This window comes from Monodon monoceros, unplaced genomic scaffold (genome assembly GCF_005190385.1).
Source record: "Monodon monoceros isolate NGI ecotype Baffin Bay Population unplaced genomic scaffold, NGI_Narwhal_1 Super_Scaffold_21, whole genome shotgun sequence".
Taxonomy (NCBI): Eukaryota; Metazoa; Chordata; class Mammalia; order Artiodactyla; family Monodontidae; genus Monodon; species Monodon monoceros.
Genome location: NW_021703778.1, coordinates 158,789,216 through 158,807,932, shown reverse-complemented (window position 1 = coordinate 158,807,932; position 18,717 = coordinate 158,789,216). Strand labels below are relative to the sequence as shown.

At 40.2% G+C, this 18,717-nt stretch overlaps 1 protein-coding gene across 1 annotated transcript; it reads right to left on the bottom strand.

The window, feature by feature from the left end:
- Positions 1 to 2,085: 2,085 nt before the first annotated feature.
- GPR65 (G protein-coupled receptor 65) lies at positions 2,086 to 12,301 on the bottom strand. Its single transcript, XM_029238485.1, has 2 exons — positions 12,221 to 12,301; positions 2,086 to 4,142 (listed from the first exon to the last, which is right to left on the bottom strand). Exon 2 carries the CDS (start codon positions 3,683 to 3,685, stop codon positions 2,660 to 2,662), a length of 1,026 nt encoding a protein of 341 aa, XP_029094318.1. The 5' UTR covers positions 3,686 to 4,142; positions 12,221 to 12,301; the 3' UTR covers positions 2,086 to 2,659.
- Between the last annotated feature and the right edge of the window lie 6,416 nt (positions 12,302 to 18,717).

Here is an 18,717-nt window from a genome sequence, read left to right as displayed (position 1 = left end):
ATTCCTACCCTCAGAGTGCCTCCAGGGACTGTTCTATCTCGTGGGTAGCTATCCACTAATCATGATGAAGATGAGAATAACTGATAGTAAGAAACATTTAGAAAACTCATCATAGTTTACAAAGTGTTTTCACATCTACTTGTTAAAAGCAAGTGATGCTACTGTCCCTGCTGTTTATAGAAACTGAGCCTTAGGGAGAGCGTGAACATTTTTTGAGATCAAACGGTTCATAAGTGGATAAATGCTGGTGTTCTAATCTAGGTCTTCTGACAAATGTGTCCCAGGTAATAATAGCTACAAGGTCTTGTTCCTTCCAGAAATCCTTTTAGTTTAATGGAGAACCGTAATCAGGAACCTATAAAGCCGGTTCAAGACTAAAGGATTAACTTTCCAATGTTGGGATTGTCGATAATTTTAGATCATGTCTAGAGTGCTTTACCCTAAATCATATGAGCATCCTCCTAATGTGGGTTCTCCATGGCTGGCCCTGCTTAAAGGTTGTGACGGCCTGGTTCATTTTGGAACTTACATGTTAGATCAATGGTTTTGCTGTTAATTTTTTTTTTTTTTTTTTTTTTGCGTTACGTGGGCCTCTCACTGTTGTGGCCTCTCCCGTTGCGGAGCACAGGCTCCAGACGCACAGGCTCAGCGGCCATGGCTCACGGACCTAGCCACTCTGCGGCATGTGGGATCTTCCCAGACTGGGGCACGAACACATGTCCCCTGCATTGGCAGGCGGACTCTCAACCACTGCACCACCAGGGAAGCCCTGCTGTTAATTTTTAAGTAGAATGTTCTTACTAAGAGGGCCACAAATTTGTATCTGCCACATCTCTTGATATAACCAACTGAGGTAAAGTTCTAACCAGTTCTCTGTAACAGATCAGCTTAATTGCTATCTATATGACTTATTTTATTTCCAGAGGTATTAACTTATGAAATAACTCTCCTTTTCCTCCTTATTCTTATCTTAAATCCAATGACTATCTTGAACAACTCTCCATGTATATATGCTTTTCACATCCCTAAAGAAAGAAATGGTAGAAATGTCAAAAAAAACAAAAAATAAATGCATGAAGGAGGAATAGCAGCTCTGGAGGGAAGTCAGAGTTTCTGGGCTCAAGATGTGGCTCTACTTCAACGAACTGTGTGATCTCAGACAAGACAATCTGCATCTGAGTTTCCAATGTGGGCAAAACTGTTCCTGGATCTTTTACTTTCACACGTATTCAATGTAGGTGCTGCCAATAATGCATCAGGAAAGAATCGAACAGCCCAAACTATTTTAGTTCCTTTTCATTTCATTGGTGTATCTTTAGCCTTTAAGTATGTATAAGTGTATCTCAGGGTGCCCAGACTCAATCTATTAATTCTCCGGAAACTTTATGATGTGAAAAGTGCAAAGAGCAGAGAAAGCACATAGGGCCTCAAAGCAAGGTGGTTTTCTCTTGTGCACCCAAACTGTCATGGACAACTTTAATAGAAAATGGAATCAGTTTGTGCACTACCTGAGTTTTCTCAGTGTATATCTAGAAATTCATTATTTGTCTCTTTTGTTATCAGATTTTTGTTTTCTAATATGAGGGCACAGATGATACCAAGACACTTACTATCTGATCAATTTTGGGGACTGGAAGGAACAGATAGTAAAGAGAAGGGAGAGAAGGAGAATAGGAGGATAAAAACATCTTCGAAAATCTTAAAAAATACTTTGGTTAAGAAAAATGTTTACCTGATGCTTACTTAAAACTAGGCGGAGTAATTTCTGTAATGAGAAAATATAAATATAAAAGAATATATTATATCAAGATTCTCTAAATTCTCTAAACCCCCAAAGAAGTCTCTGAATGTAAGATTTAATATAATAAATGTCTTTTTTGTTTATAGTATATCTTTTTGTCTAAACATTAAACTTCTAATAATTTCACCCACACTGTATCCAACAGCAAATTTTGAAAGAATCAAAATTTTAAAAATTGTGATTTTAAAGAAAGTAGAAAGTTCTCTGATTAACTGAAAGAACTTTCACAAAGCTCATGTCCTTTATATCATGGATGAGGCCTTCAGACTCTCACTCAGAGACTATTTACTTTTATTTTATAAAGAACACTTACAAGCTCAGTGGCTATGTTTCCAAACTGATATAAGCTTCAAAAGGCTTATGAGATCATTTCTGTTGTAACCCCAGTACTTACCACAAAACCTAGCACATAGAGTGGGCTCAATAAATGTTTGTTAACTAATGAGAAGATTAGAAGCAGTATTTAGTAGTTGGTGTTGTTGGCTGGGAGAAATGATAGCCTGAGATCCATAGAAAGAGTGAGAAAAATCACAACAACCAGACACGAAGCTCACCAATTTAAAAACACACAGTCCAGTACATCTTACTAACCTCTGAGCGATTAGAGCACAGATACAGAAGCAATTGCCATTCTACAGTGATGATCCTGAGTCATTAGGAAAATATTCAATTTTGTTTAATTCTTGTTTAATAAAAGTCAGGGAGCTATAGGGCACACGTTTGAAATATTTCCATCAGAGAGGATTAAGATAGTCCCTCAGTGGGAACCTTTACTCCCCTCTCATGCTGAGATCTCCTTTTGAAAATATAATCTTGATGGTATAATATTGCATATCTTTAAAAAATTAGACCTTGGTTCTATTCCAGGATGTCTAATTCCACAGTATCTTTTGTAGACATAGAAAGTATGCTTTTTCCTCGTCTTTTTGATTTATTAAGCTTCTCAGTAAAGACTCTGAATACATTCCACATATCCGATCTTCCTGTTTCAGTTACGAAACAGTACAGAATTGGATCAGCAACACAATTTAAACTTGTTAATGCAACTGTGATTCTATAGATTTTATAACTCTGCTTCCCAGGCTTGTTATGGTCAAACATACGTTCATCCAAGCTCACATCATGCTCTAAAACGCTGCGAATCAGCAACATCACATGAAAGGGAGTAAAACACAAGATAAAAGTCAACGTGATACTAACAAGTAGTTTTATGATTCTCTTCTTTTCACTGTTTTCTGTAGCTTGATTTTGCTGCACAGCTTTGTAGACTTTCTGGTTGCAAGCCATTATGATGACCAAAGGTATCATATAGCCTACACACGTCCTAACAAAGTTAAACCGGATTTGCCATTTCTCCAAAGGATATTTGTCGTAGCATAAAGTAAAGTTAGACTTTGTGGCATCACAATATTCAACAGCTGTTTCATCTTCCCACAGAATGACAGCATTGAAGATGGTTTCCAATATCCAGATGAAGAGGCTCACCATGAACGCACATCTTCTTGACCTTAGAAAAGAAAACTTCAAAGGGTAGACAACTGCTAAATACCGATCAATCGCGATGCAGGTGAGGAAAGCTGTGCTACTGTAAAAGTTCATGTACATGAAGAAGGCACTCCCTTTGCACAGGGCAGGAGAGAATGTCCAGTTGTCTTTATTCCAAGTATAATCAATCCATAGAGGGAGAGTTAAGGCATACAGCAGATCAGATAAGGATAAACTGAAGAGGTAAATGCCTAATTCATTTTCCTTCTTTGCTTGCAGAAAAGACACACATAGAGAACCGATGTTGGCTGGAATGCTGACTATTACCACAAAGATGTAAACAACTGGAAACAAATAGTGATCCAAGTCATGCTGTTCTTCAATACATGTGCTGTTCATGTTTCCTTTTTTAGGTGCTGATTATATGTGTTCTTAGATGGTAAGTACCAAGATAAGCCTTGTCTCTTGGGAGTTTGTTTCCAACACCTAACTCTCTTTCACTAAGATTTCTTCAGTTGTCCTTTGCTTTCAAAAGTTCTGATGGATTCATCAATGGTCTTAAAGGATGAGTGGAGATCAAGTTTCACACAGGTATCGATGGCTGGAAGTCAGGATGCAGGTTCCCGGGAGTTACTAAAGTGATCAGTGATTTTAATGTGCAGAAGTCCATGTGCTTATTCTCACAGCATGCTGATGAAGAACCCTGGAGGATTCGTCACATTATCCATCAGCTTTCATAGAATGCTGTCTTCAGTTTGGTTTTCTTCGTGAAACTCAGAGGAGATTGGTGCGAACGTGACTATAGAAGGCTTTATTTTCACAAAGGTTGACATCTCTTTTTAAAATGCCTTCGTTTCTGTAATGAAAGACAAACTAGAATAGTTCGGATGCTTAAAAGAGACATCATGATTTTTGAAACGATCTTATTTTATTTCATTTATTGAGGATATCAAAATGCATGAAATTGCATACAATGAAGGCGTTTAAAAAGGGAAACTTGTCTAATTGACTTTGGTAAATGAAATCAGGCTGAGATATTTGACCTTTTTCAAATAAGAATTATCCAAGGGATGCCAGGTTAGAGGGAATTATATTTCTCACTAGACACAATCTAAGCACGCAAAACTAAAGTTAAAAGTCATTTTAGAAGCTAATTTAAAAAAAAGATGGCGAATTCAATTATTTGTTTGTAATCAGTAAATGCATTTGAGTGTATGGTAAACTGTATGATTATAGGATTTCAAATTTTTTATTTCGTGTGCAATCTATGTATAAGGCACTTATTTTCAAAATATGCTTATTAGCCAAGAAAAAAGTTGTCACAAGAAGTTTGATAAAGTGAAGCACTTGAAAATATAGCAGTTTGCTGAAACTTCGTAAATAATTAGACAACACTACCTCATTTGTTTCTCCTTTGCTTTCTTTGTGGGCTGATTTACTTTATCTTCCTCGTACTCTTGTGAAAGAGAGGGCAGAATGTGCTGCATTCTGGGTAAAATCTATGACCATCAGTTTCTACATTTATACCTGATTGTTTACTAGGTTAGCTTTTTAAAAATGTCTGATGTACATCCATGTAGGAACAGAGAATCCATCCTTCTCTCCATATTGGAATAGAGAAATACTAGCTTTATTCCTTTGCTAGTGAGGCCTGTTGGTGCTTTGGATGATTTATCTGAGGGGAATCTTCACAGAAAGCTTTGTAGAGTCACCATGTAGTGGAAGGAAGACATGTCCTCTTCCTGTGTGCTGTGAGGCCTACAGGACCTCAAAACCGTCCCTTTCCAAGTGTTGATGCGCCCTTAGCACAAAAGAGACCTGCCACCACAAGGCACCAGTATTCTGCTGGGAGAGTAAACCATATCCAGAGCCCATAGGATATGTCAGTCTTAACACAAAACGGAGAACTAAAATTCCTGAAATCACCTAATTTTTCCACACCTAAAAATATGAATAAACAGCCTTTTATTTTTAAAATTTTTATTGGAATATAGTTGATTTACAAATGTGTTAGTTTCAGGTGTACAGCAAAGTGAATCATTTATACGCATACATATAGCCACTCTTTTTTTTTTTAAGATTCTTTTCCTGTATAGGCCATTACAGAGTATTGAGTAGAGTTCCCTGTGCTACACAGCAGGTTTTTATTAGTTATCTATTTTATATATAGTAGTGTTTATATGTCAATCCCAATCTCCCAATTTATCCCTCCCCATCTTAAACAGCCTTTAAATAAATAGGAAAACCTTCCAGAGAGGAAAAAAAGGAAGCAGGAGCTAATGTCAGAGAGCTAAGTGAGCAGTAAAGCTCTGGGTACCCTAAGGCGTACATGGATCTGGAGGAACTAACTAGAGCTTTGACTGCAGAGAACCAGTGACAGAGCATGGGCCAGTGGCAGAGCATGGACCAGTGACAGAACATGGGCCAGTGACAGAGCATGGGCCAGTGACAGGGCATGGGCCAGTGACAGAGCATGGACCAGTGACAGGGCATGGACCAGTGACAGAGCATGGGCCAGTGACAGGGCATGGGCCAGTGACAGGGCATGGACCAGTGACAGGGCATGGGCCAGTGACAGAGCATGGACCAGTGGCAGGGCATGGGCCAGTGGCAGGGCATGGGCCAGTGACAGGGCATGGGCCAGTGACAGAGGATGGGCCAGTGGCAGAGCATGGACCAGTGACAGAGCATGGACCAGTGGCAGGGCATGGGCCAGTGACAGAGCATGGACCAGTGACAGGGCATGGGCCAGTGACAGAGCATGGACCAGTGGCAGGGCATGGACCAGTGACAGGGCATGGTCCAGTGACAGAGGATGGGCCAGTGGCAGAGCATGGACCAGTGACAGAGCATGGACCAGTGGCAGAGCATGGACAAGTGACAGGGCATGGACCAGTGGCAGGGCATGGGCCAGTGGCAGGGCATGGGCCAGTGGCAGGGCATGGACCAGTGGCAGAGCATGGACCAGTGACAGGGCATGGGCCAGTGACAGGGCATGGACCAGTGACAGGGCATGGACCAGTGACAGAGCATGGACCAGTGGCAGGGCATGGGCCAGTGGCAGGGCATGGGCCAGTGACAGAGCATGGGCCAGTGACAGAGCATGGACCAGTGGCAGGGCATGGGCCAGTGACAGGGCATGGGCCAGTGACAGAGGATGGACCAGTGACAGAGCATGGGCCAGTGGCAGACCATGGGCCAGTGACAGAGCATGGGCCAGTGACAGAGCATGGACCAGTGGCAGAGCATGGGCCAGTGACAGAGCATGGACCAGTGGCAGAGCATGGACCAGTGACAGGGCATGGACCAGTGGCAGGGCATGGACCAGTGACAGGGCATGGACCAGTGGCAGGGCATGGGCCAGTGGCAGGGCATGGACCAGTGGCAGGGCATGGGCCAGTGACAGGGCATGGGCCAGTGGCAGGGCATGGGCCAGTGGCAGGGCATGGACCAGTGGCTGAGCATGGACCAGTGGCAGGGCATGGGCCAGTGGCAGGGCATGGACCAGTGGCAGGGCATGGACCAGTGACAGGGCATGGGCCAGTGGCAGGGTATGGGCCAGTGGCAGGGCATGGACCAGTGGCTGAGCATGGACCAGTGACAGGGCATGGGCCAGTGACAGGGCATGGACCAGTGACAGAGCATGGACCAGTGGCAGAGCATGGACCAGTGGCAGGGCATGGGCCAGTGACAGGGCATGGGCCAGTGGCAGGGCATGGGCCCACACAGGTAGCACGGGGTCCTCGACATCCCACTCATGCTGGCATCCAGGAGCCTCAGCCATCAAAATAAGCAAAATAACAAACTTTACAGATATTTGCAGACAGACAGCAGGGAAATTTGGCAAGTTCCCTGTCTTACCTTTGTTTCTGTGAGGAGCTATCATAAAAAAAAAACAATCCCTGAGTACTCATGGCCTCTGGCTGGTCCTCACTTGGGAATGGGGTCTGAGTCTATACTATTAATCTGGTTCCATAAACTTCAGGCCTATAGTGAATTAATATTGGATCTATGTGCTCAACTTCACTAGTCGTCAGAAATCTACAAACTAAAACCACAGAGAAATACAACTACACACCCACCAGAATAAACGAAATGAAAAAGATAGCAAATACCAAGTCTTAGTGAGGATGTAGAACACCTGGAACTCTCATATACTGTTGGCTAGAAAACTGTTTGGCTCTTATGCAAATCATATGGTTCAGCAACTCTACTTCTAGGTATATGCTCAATAGAAATACATACATGTGGTTCCCAAAAGACGTGTGGTAGAATTAGAATGTTCACAGTAGCAGTATTTGTAATATCCCCCAACTGGAATGCCTATTAGCATTAAGAGAGGTAAATAGATTGTGGTATATTAACACAATAAAATCTATACATTAATGAAAATGAACAAATTATTGTTACATGCAATAACATGGTTGAGGCTCAGAAACAATGCAGAGGGATAGAAAAAGGCAGGCAGAAAGGGTACATATTATCTGATTAAGAACCAGGTAGCGTTAACCTATGCTGTCAGAAATCAGGGTAGCAATCCATTTACTGAGGGCTTTCTGTGTGCTGAACTCCATGTAAAATGGCGTGCATATTTATTATAATTTATGTTTTATTGTAACTCTGTGCTGTTTATTACAATCCTATATTACAAAGAAGAATTGAGCCACATATTAGGCAATTAGCCCCATATTGCCTGTCTAATCTTGGTAGAACTTGGCTGCAATCCTAGGTTTAACTCTAAAGCCTCTTGACTCAACTATTTTGTCTTCTGCCTTTTACATAAAAATACCTTAGATGTCTGAGGTATTTTTGCTACGGCATAGACTAGCTTTGTTGAAAAGGAAGAGAATATTTTCTACTTTCCTCCTAAATAGTAGCACTGATGGATTAGTACAGGTCTTTCAACTATAATGGCTCTTCTAATTAAAGAAAACGACGTGAATGAAAATTTCTGCAAACTAGATATAAAATAATCAACCTTACATTTTCTAAAAGATGTCACTTTTATGTTCTCTATTAAACTGTGTGGACTTCAAATAAACTTGTGAGAATCATCACCTTACATCATGTCTCACACTCTGACAATGTGTCCTTATGTTTCCGTATATCTGTCAACACATTTTCTTTGGAAGGTTAAACATGTTCCTTTTCAGTAATTTATATAATGGATAAGGCAACATTTTATTTAGGCTTTTATTTTTCCTGTACTTGATTTTAGAAACAGATGGCTAAAAAGGAACAAATATCCTGCTACCACGGGGGCGCGGGAGCGGGGCGGGGGAAGATCTCCCAGTTTTTTGAGTCAGGAGGCTGAATTTTGAAGGGTCTATTGTTTAGATCAGGAATCATCTGTGAATTGGTTTAAAGCCAAAATGAATTATCTTTCACCACTCACAATGTGGTAATGAAAAAAATGTAAATAAGACCAACTGGAAGTGGGAAAACCATCATGCATTCCCGTTCTTCTCAACAAAGCCCACCTACATTGTTGCAAACAACTATGTAGAATGTCATATTAAATATTTAGTTATAAAAAACAGAGGAAGAGGGCTTCCCTGGTGGCGCAGTGGTTGAGAGTCCGCCTGCCGATGCAGGGGACACGGGTTCATGCTCCAGTCCGGGAAGATCCCACATGCCGCGGAGCGGCCGGGCCCGTGAGCCATGGCCGCTGAGCCTGCGCGTCCTGAGCCTGTGCTCCTCAACGGGAGAGGCCACAACAGTGAGAGGCCCACGTACCGCAAAAAAATAAAAAAACAAAAAAAAAAAAACCAGAGAAAGAGGAGTCAGATGGTTGTTACCTTTGGTGGGGGGTGGGTGGGTGAGTAATGACAGGAAGAGGGCACCAGCAGGACTTCTGAGAATTGGGTAATGTTTGGTTTCTTGATATGAGTGTTGATTCTATGAACAAGTTCAGTTTGTAAAAATGAATCATGCTGTACACTTAGGATATGTTCCTTTTTGCTGCATGCAGATTATATTGCAATTAAGGTTAAAAAGTGAAATCGAAAGGCATGTAAAGAATCTCGACAACTAACATCTGAATAACCTGCAGATACAGCATATATGTCTTCCTAAGAAATGATATGATGTCACTTCTTTCCTCACATATAAAAAGTAATTTATAGAAACACAACAAAACAAACAATAAACAACTTAAATAATCTGAAAATAAATTCACCCATAATAAAGGTTTACCATATGAAAGAATAAGTATTCTAGGCACGTGGAAGAAGTAAATACAAACCATGCCTTGAGGAAAGCTCCCTCAACCCAGGCTTTAAAGAATTCTCACAGATCTCGTTCTAACAAATATAAGCTGATTAAAACCCCCCAACCCCAAACACACTCGATTTTAAAAATAGATGGATAAAAAGAACAAATATCCTGCTACCACACTAGAAGAAAACACACACACTTACATGCATACAGAAATTAGCTTCTATGTGAGAGTCAGCAAAAGCAAGAAAGAAGAGTACTAGATCCACGAAAGCTTTAGAGATAAAATTAATAGATATATAACACAAAACAAGTATGTTTAATACATTTAAAGAAATAAGAGAAGGAATATGAACACATGAGTAAGGCTCAGGAGACTATAAAAGATGACTGGGCATATTTTTTGAAATAGACCTTTCAGAAATAAAAAATACAGTAATATAAAATTAAAAATTAACACAGGGACTAACCAACTGCCTAGCTCCAGCTGAAGAGAAAATTAGTATATTGTAAGACAGAGCTAAAGAAATAACACAAAATTATCAGAGTGCTAAAGAGACAGGAAAATACCACAGAGACATGGAGGATAAAGTGAAAAGGTCAGTGTATGTATAATTAAAGTTCACAAGGACAGAAGAGAGAAAGTAGGGGAGAGGCAATGTTAGAAAAGATGCTGGCTGAGAGCTGTCTGAAAGTGATGAAGGACATGGCATCCTCAGATTTATGAAGCTCAGCAAACCCCAAATAAGATTAGAAACAAACAAACAGAGCTGGAATTTGCAATCAAGCTGCAGATCACCAAAGACTAAGAAAAAAAAGAGCCAGAGAGAAAAAATGCACTACCTACAAAGGATGAAATTTCGACTGACAAAGACATTTTCAACAACAATGATAACATAAACCAGAAGACAGTGGATTGATATTTCCAAATTGTTATGAAAATGTATGTCATCCTATAACTGAATACCCGACAGAACTAAATTTCAAAATGAGAGCACAAATAAGGATATTTTAAGATAAACTACCACTGAGAACATTGACCCCCAAAATCCTCATTAAAGAGACTTCTAAAGAACATAAGCGAAGAAGGAAAATGACACTTGAAAAATGTCTGAGATGCACAAAATTTAATAAGCTACAGAGGATGGAACTCTGATGGTTACGCAACATCACGTCTATCACTAGGCTCATGCGTCTGGGGAAGAACACTTAAACCATGAAAATATTCTTCCTTAGAAGAAGGACTTGGGAGAGCTGGGTGATGAGCAGGTAGGTGCCCCTTCCTGCTTTGTCCATGTTACTCAACAAATACTCATCTTAAAAAAAAAAGATAGGAAGGGTCAAATGGAAAAATAGTTTTGAGAGGACTTACAAAATTCTCAGTGAAATAAATTTCTTTCTCTGTAGAAATATTTCCTGCCTTAACTAAAACAACCATAAGACTGAATGGTTTAATGAAACAGATACTGGGTGTCTTCTGGGTTGGGCAACAGAGGCAGTGTTTCTGGTGGCTTGTGGTTACATGTGTGAGGGCTCTGGAGACTCAAAGGTTCTCAGCAGCTCTTGGGGGATTTGTGACCATGTGTGTTCCTTCACCTCTCTAAGTTTCAATTTTCACAGGCGTAAGATAGCAACCATTTCACAGAATTCTTGTGAGGATTAAATGAGATAACACATGAAACTCAGTACTGAGCACAAGGTAAGCCTTCATGACATGTTAACTGATACTGTTCTAATGACAACACTGGTAGCCTGTGTTGTCCCCTACATTTCCTGAAAGCAGATCATCTTTGGCCACCTATCCAGAGCATAGCAGAGAAACCAGAGTCACTCAGAATATAATTTATATAATAACATTTCACATATGATACCAAACGCTGCAGAGGAGAGCTGTTAAATTAATTTGTGTGAATCTGAGATTTTAACAGAATACATAATTCTTATTATTCATACATCTTTTCAGATATTATTTTGATTGCTTTAATCATATTTTGAGAAAACTGTTTTTAGATCCAGTGCTGAGAAATTTGGATAAGTTTTTAATTCTGATTTTAATTTTTACCTGATGCCCAAAGAAGATAATCCACAGCTCCTAAAACAGTACCAACCATTGATGGTTGGTAAAAATCAGAATTAAAACAGTACCAACCATTGATGACAATGATCAGAAGATAAAATGTTATAGGAAACATTTGCCTTCATTTATCAGTTGAATAGCTACTTATTAACACTCTACGTCAATGTGATAGTCATCTCTTAAGAATTTTTAATTAATACATACTAGAAATATTAATTAATACTGGAAATATTATTTTCAAATTTCACATAGTTTCTGATGGTATAAAAACATATCACTAGACCTTTATACTGCTGAGGAAGTGGTGCTAGATAGCTCTACAGCCAGGAGTTGGTACATTTCTTCCCTAACCACTTAATTTTCATTTTGCCAATATACTGTTTCCTGTAGAGGAAATGGAGCATAAGCATTCCTCTTTTATATTTTGGTAGTGTTACCTATTTCTAAATGTAAAATTTGACATCCTTTACTACTGCTCAAAGTAGAGAAGCCATGTGTCATCCTCATTTCTCCCCGTCTTATAATACTTTGCATGACCACATTTATACAGCCCAAACTAGAAAAAATGTTGCAAATATTACTGACAATCATTCAAAAGTATGTTATCTACTTAAAGTCTTATTTCTTAATCTTACACTTACCCATGTTTCTTGGGATGATGATTTTGTTGACTGAGGAGTGAGATAAATCTGCTTGCACCCAGAAGAGAAACCAATATTATTGAGGGGACAGGAAATTGCACTCATATTTCATCATAAACCAATGAGGAAGCAGCATATTAATGAGAAGGATGTACATTATCCAAGTTTGAGCAACAGAAGTCTCCTAAGTATTTTAAAAGATGTTTTATGTATTATTTACTGTAGTATAATTTTTATTACTCGCTTTTCTCTTTGCATCTTAATCACAATTGTATACTGATACTATATGTGCTTTATTTGATAGAATATGTACTAGAATCTCATTCATTCATTCACTCCCTCCCTCACTCATTTATCTGTCAACACATATATCTATCCTCCTCTCCTAAGAGACCACTGTGCTGGCAGATATATAGGACCTGGCCCTAACCCATAAGGAACTTATCACTTAGTGAAGGAGAAAACGCTAATAACCGCAATGGTAAAAATGGTAAAAATGGATAAATACTCCAAGAGAGGTACAAAAAGATTGGATGAGTCGTTGGATGTGTAGAATAGGAGAGGATGTTGTAGATGGAATCAGGGTGATCAAGATCCTGGGCGAAAAACAACAGAGAGCGAATGCGGATGTATGTATAGAGAGCATGTTCATTGCTTAATGGCATGATGATGGGGTCAAGGTAGCCAACTAGCTAAAGTTTTTTATTGTTGTTTTTGTTTTTATTCAAAGGGATTATATATTAGCTATACAGTATTTTATTGTAGAACCATTTTCTCCTTTGATTTTCCTCTTGGAAGAGAAGATTCCATCAAAAATTGCTAAACCATGCTAAAGCCACTTGAACTAACTGGCTTAGGCAAATCAATAATTTTATGAGACTTGAAACTTTATTTGAGAAAGACATGGGATGTTATAATGAAAATTCACTTAGTATAGTAACACCTGGACAGTTGTTGCCAAATCTGTAAGTGATTTTTTTTTTTTTTTTCGCGGTACGCGGGCCTCTCACTGTTGTGGCCTCTCCCGTTGCGGAGCACAGACTCCGGACGCGCAGGCTCAGCGGCCATGGCTCACGGGCCCGGCCGCTCCGCAGCATGTGGGATCTTCCCGGACTGGAGCACGAACCCGCGTCCCCTGCATTGGCAGGCGGACTCTCAACCACTGCGCCACCAGGGAAACCCTGTAAGTGATTTAATGTGAAGTGAAATTAGCTCCTGGAACTTCTGAGATATAAAAAAGCCAGAGACTTCACTTTTGAACCTTGCCTTAATAAACTTTTATTACACACGAAGAGGAAATTTTTACTTTATAAGGACAGAATTAATTTGGGATGGAAAAATTTAACTTCATTTTAAAAACTGTAATCATGACAATTTGAGCCTGCCTTTGTAAAAGGACATTAGAAGTTCCTGTTGGTAGGGTTTTTAAAATTTCTCCCCAGAACTGGAAAAGATGATCTTGTGATATAACCAAGATTTTTAACCTTGAGGTTATTCAGGATGTAACAAGAGTGTAATGGGTTTCCTATACTTCCTTTGTAGGTCTTTTATTGAAAATAATAAAAGTAATCATTTAGGTTTATAAAGTACATTTGCAAAGTAATTTAGTGTATAGGAACTTAAAAATTCAGAATACTTTCTATTTTTACTGAAATAATAAAAATTTAAGTACAATGTAGAAAATTAATAGTAAGACAAGCCTTTAAAAAAAAATGAAAGCAATGATTTCAGTTTACTTGTCACTCTAATCCAAAATTCTCATTTTTGTTTGGTTTTGCACATCCACTTATCTGTGGCTTCTATACATGGGTATCTCATGACACTCACAATTTCTTATTTTACCTAAATAGACTATACTTCTGCTTTTAGGGAAATGGCATCTTAATATCCACACCAGATTTTTATGTATTTTGCTCCTCAAAAGAAAAAAAGGATGTTGTTATAAAACACAGGAAACGCAAACTTTCACTTCTGATTAATTAGGAGAAAAACTGTGGCTGCCCTATGCTGAAACTTTGTCAGTTCCACATAATAGGACATTTAAGAACCTGTAATAACTCTGCTTCTTATTTAGTCCAGAATATTTGACAATACTGTATTTTCAACTACAGAGCTAGCTGATGAAGAGATGGGAAATTCCAGAGCGTTGAGTCTGACATTTAAACAAATCCAAGGTGAGAAAAAGCCAATTAGCAGCATTCAGAATACTACCTTGAGGAGTTTGGTGTTCCTGGCATGTTGGTATCTGGTTTCCTGAGGCCACAGAATGGACACCCGACACTGGCCCGTGCAGGGCACTTGGGCTGCCCATGGGGAAAAGGGGAAGTGAATGTGGTCTTGCTTGGCTCCAACTTCTCCGTGGGGCAGACAGTGGAAGAATCTAATCTGCTGATGAAGGGTCCTTTGCATCCACATTTTCCACTTGCTGCAATTTCACTAGTTCAAGTAGCAGCTAAACATGGCAGGGAACATTCTGAAATACTGATTTATTTCCCCAGCCTTACTTCCTTTTACCCCATCCCTATTCCCCCTCACACTCAATTAGCCATTTTGCATTTATTGCCTCAAGAGAAGGAATTCTTGGCAGAAAAATACGGGGTTGGGAGGAGAAGACAATCCTAGGTTTAGAGTTTCAAAGGATTCATGCAACTCAGGAGAATGAAAAGGACTGAGGTGCAGACAATCTGCTTGGAAGAATATCTGTTGAGCTAAAGCAAGTCTTCCGGCCCCCAAGAACAGATAAAAGGTTTTTCCTGCCAGCGGGGCTGGGGCTTAGGGTTGTGAGAAGGGAAGTCACAAGAATTCAGATGTGGTGGTCTGATACAGGGACACTGCATCCTGACTGTTTGTACACTCTCCCCTGCAATCCCTGAGGTGGGGTTGGGGTGACAGTTACTCTGATGAACTGCATGATGTGGGGAGGAGAGTGATCCTGTCTCTCATGTCCAGGGTGAAGTCCAGATAGAAGGCTATCTCAGGACTACATATGTGAGAGGCCTGAGACAACCTTACCACATTCCCCTGTGCCCAGCACAGCGCTGGTCAGGGCACATGAGGGGTGCACAGAAGTGATGCAAGGACTCAGCCCACCTCATGGCACTTCCAATGGCCCAGTGTGTCACAGAAGAAGCCTTGTCCCCATTGATGGGGGACAACCCAGGTGAGTCCTGCATGGGCTAACTACTGAGGACCAGAAGGGAATGAGGACCTCTCACGAGAGGCCAGCATGCACAGAGGGCAGCCTTGAGAATTGGGGCTTGAGCTAAACCTCTCCAGCCTTACCTACATACAAACTCCCTGGATCCTAGATGGTGTTATGGGCTGACTTGCATCCCCTTACCTCTCTGCCAAAATCCATATGTTGAGGTCCTAATCCCTAGTATGTCATAATGTGACTGTACTTGGAGTTAGGCTCTTTAAAAAGATGACTAAGTTAAAATAAAACTGTTAGCATGGGTCCTAATCCAATCTGATCAGTGGTGTCCTTATAAGAAGGGGAGATTTGGACACACAAAGAGACACCAGGTATGCGCATGCACAGAGGAAAGACCAGGTGAGGACAGAGAGAGTAGGTAGACATCTGTAAGCCAAGGAGAGAGACCTCAGAAGAAACCAACCCTACTGACACCTTGATTTTGGACTTCCAGCCTCTAGAACTGTGAGAAAATAAATTTCTGCTGGTTACACCGCCCAGTCTGTGGTGTTTTGTAATGGCAGTCCTAGCAAAGTAAACACAGGCAGAATCCAGAGGAAGAAGACGTAGGATCCTGAATTGACTGTGATTAAGTGTCCACCAGTTTGGTAGAATGGGGTATTGAAATGGAATTTTAGTTGAGCTACAGAAAGATAAAGAATATTTTATTTCTGGCATCTCTGATTATGGCCTGAGATTGGAATCCACTTCATGTGTTTGATCTAAAATGTGTAATTCAACAAACATTTATTAAGCCTTTGAATAGGACTCCTGAGCAAAAATATTTTTCTCATGACTTGTCAAGGAGCCTAAAATGTAACTATTAGATGACTTTTATTTGGGGGGGGTCTTGAAACTTTTACCAGCAGGCTTCCTTTCTAAGGATGCAAATATATTCCTTGTGTTCGGGCGGGGGGTGGGGGGGGCGGAATATTAAGTTGTCAGATAAAACCTTACTTGGCTTCTACATTATGGCAAAGCTCCCTGAGATCCATTTACATCAATGGTTCTCCAAGTATGCTTTTTGGATTAGCAGCATCAATGTCACCTCTGAACATTGGAGAATTAAAATTCTCAGTCTCACCCCAGGCCCAGGGAATCAGAAGCTCTGGGGCTGGAGTTCAGTGATGTGTGTTATAAAAAACACTCCAAGTAGTTTTGATGCCAAAAGTTTTGTTTTTTTTAAGGAACAAAGTTATTTTTTAAAATAAACAAATAAATTTATTTATTTATTTATTTATTTATTTATGGCTGTGTTGGGTCTTCGCTGCTGCGTGAGGGCTTTCTCTAGTTGCTGCGAGCGAGGGCTACTCTTCCTTGCGGTGTGCAGGCTTCTCATTGCAGTGGCTTCTCTTGTTGTGGAGCACAGGCTCTAGGCATGCGGGCTTCAGTAGTTGTGGCACGTGGGCTCAGTTGCCCAAGGTTTGAGAACAACTGGTGTACAGGATGGTTGCCTGGGTAAGAGACAGTTGGGGTGGGTGGTGGAGAGGCAGGGAGAACAGAACCTCCAAAAAGGGAAGAGTAAGGAAACACTTTATGTTCAAATTCTTGCTTGCTTTTGGTACTTTAACCCTGTCAGAAAGGAAGAAATTTTTCTCTACCCTTCTGTGTTCCTCTGGCTGGTCCAAGAATGAAATTGACATGAGACAGATTAACAGGAGAAAATAAAACAAAAATTTAATAGCATGTATGCACTGGAGAGGCCCAGGAAAACTGAGTAACTCACTAAAATGGCTGAAATCCTCACCTTAAGTATTATCTTCAGCTAAAGACAAAAGAGGATGTTGGGGGTAGTTGTTCAGGACTGCAAAGGGGAGGAAGGCAATTCATATGGAGATGAAAAAGCAAATGTTTGGTAAACAAATGTTTGCTGGGTCGTGCAGAGACAATGGGGCACACAGAGGACTCTGATCTCTAGGCTCTGCTGAGTTTCCCCCATCACAGTCCATATTTGCAGATATCTCTGGTGATAGCTCTAATCTGGGAACAGGCCCTTTATCCAAATTCTCTTAGGCAGTTAAGGGGGGAGGTAGCAAGAAAAACTTCCCAAGTCTTCTGTTTCTTAAAAATAATCAGTCTAAATCAATTCTCATACCAAAGAGACACATTTTGGGGTGGCAGATTTTGTTCCCCTACAGCCCTATTATCCCTTCATCAGTATTTAAATTCCATTCTGCATCATTGTACCATTAGTTCACTTGGCTCTGCCCTTTTCAAAACAGTTGAGCTAATACAGCCTCTCATTTCAGACTTGTAAATGATTTTAACTTAAAGCTTAAGTCAGAACGTAAGTATAGTAACAGTTAAAATGGAGATATGTTATCAAACTAAGGACTAGAGTCTTTAATATCTTAAATACCTTTTCAGAAGATCTAATATGTATTTCATGATGTCTGTAAATTACATAAATGCCTTTTAATTCCTTTGTTATACTCATTTATTGAAATAACCAAATTTAAGAAGATTAACTCCAAAGAGTTTCCTCTGATGTATTGCGGATGTGCAGACTGCTGATTAGCTTAATTTTTAAAGTCAGGATAAGAAGTGTAAGTCCTTGTGGAATATCTGTTGAGTTTGCTTATGGTAGGGATAACCAGCTAATCGTTTAAGTTTTAGGATCGAAAAAATATTTCATGAACTTAGGTTTAACCAAGACATGTACTAATATTTAAGGAGGTTCAATCCAAAGGATAGGGCAGAGAAGTAGAAATGATTGGCAAAAAATTGAGTCAACTGGGGCAGAGGGGCTAGGGACAGACAGGAGGGAGGATCTGAAGCCAGCTTAAGTGTTGTGGGTTCTATGGCATCTGGACTGGGGAAGGCAGGTTCTGTTACCCAAAGCTGTGGGTCATACCAGAATCCATAGAATGAGCAGAGCAGAGCAGAGATTATAGTGAAAACCCAAGAGTGATAGGAATACCTGCCATTTTACAGAAAATAACGCTAGAGTGTTTATTTTCCTTGGTGCTTTTTTAGAGGATGCTAAAGTATCTTTGCAAACGTGCAGTAATTGAGTAAATCCCTTATATCATTTTATCATACCCATTTCTATGAATAAGCCCTCAAAATATTAGTTACTGCAATATTTAATACTATATCATATGAGTGGTTTGCTGAAATGCATCATGGGTAAGTGTTGTGATTTTAAAATATGTTCACAAATTCCTTGGCACCCCTCCTTTCAAGAGGTGGAGCCCGATTTCCCTCCCCTGGAGTGTGGGCTAGACTAAATGACTCATTCCTAGAAAATAAAGCAGAAGTGATGGTGCACTATTTTGGAGACTAGGTCGAAATAATCCTGTGA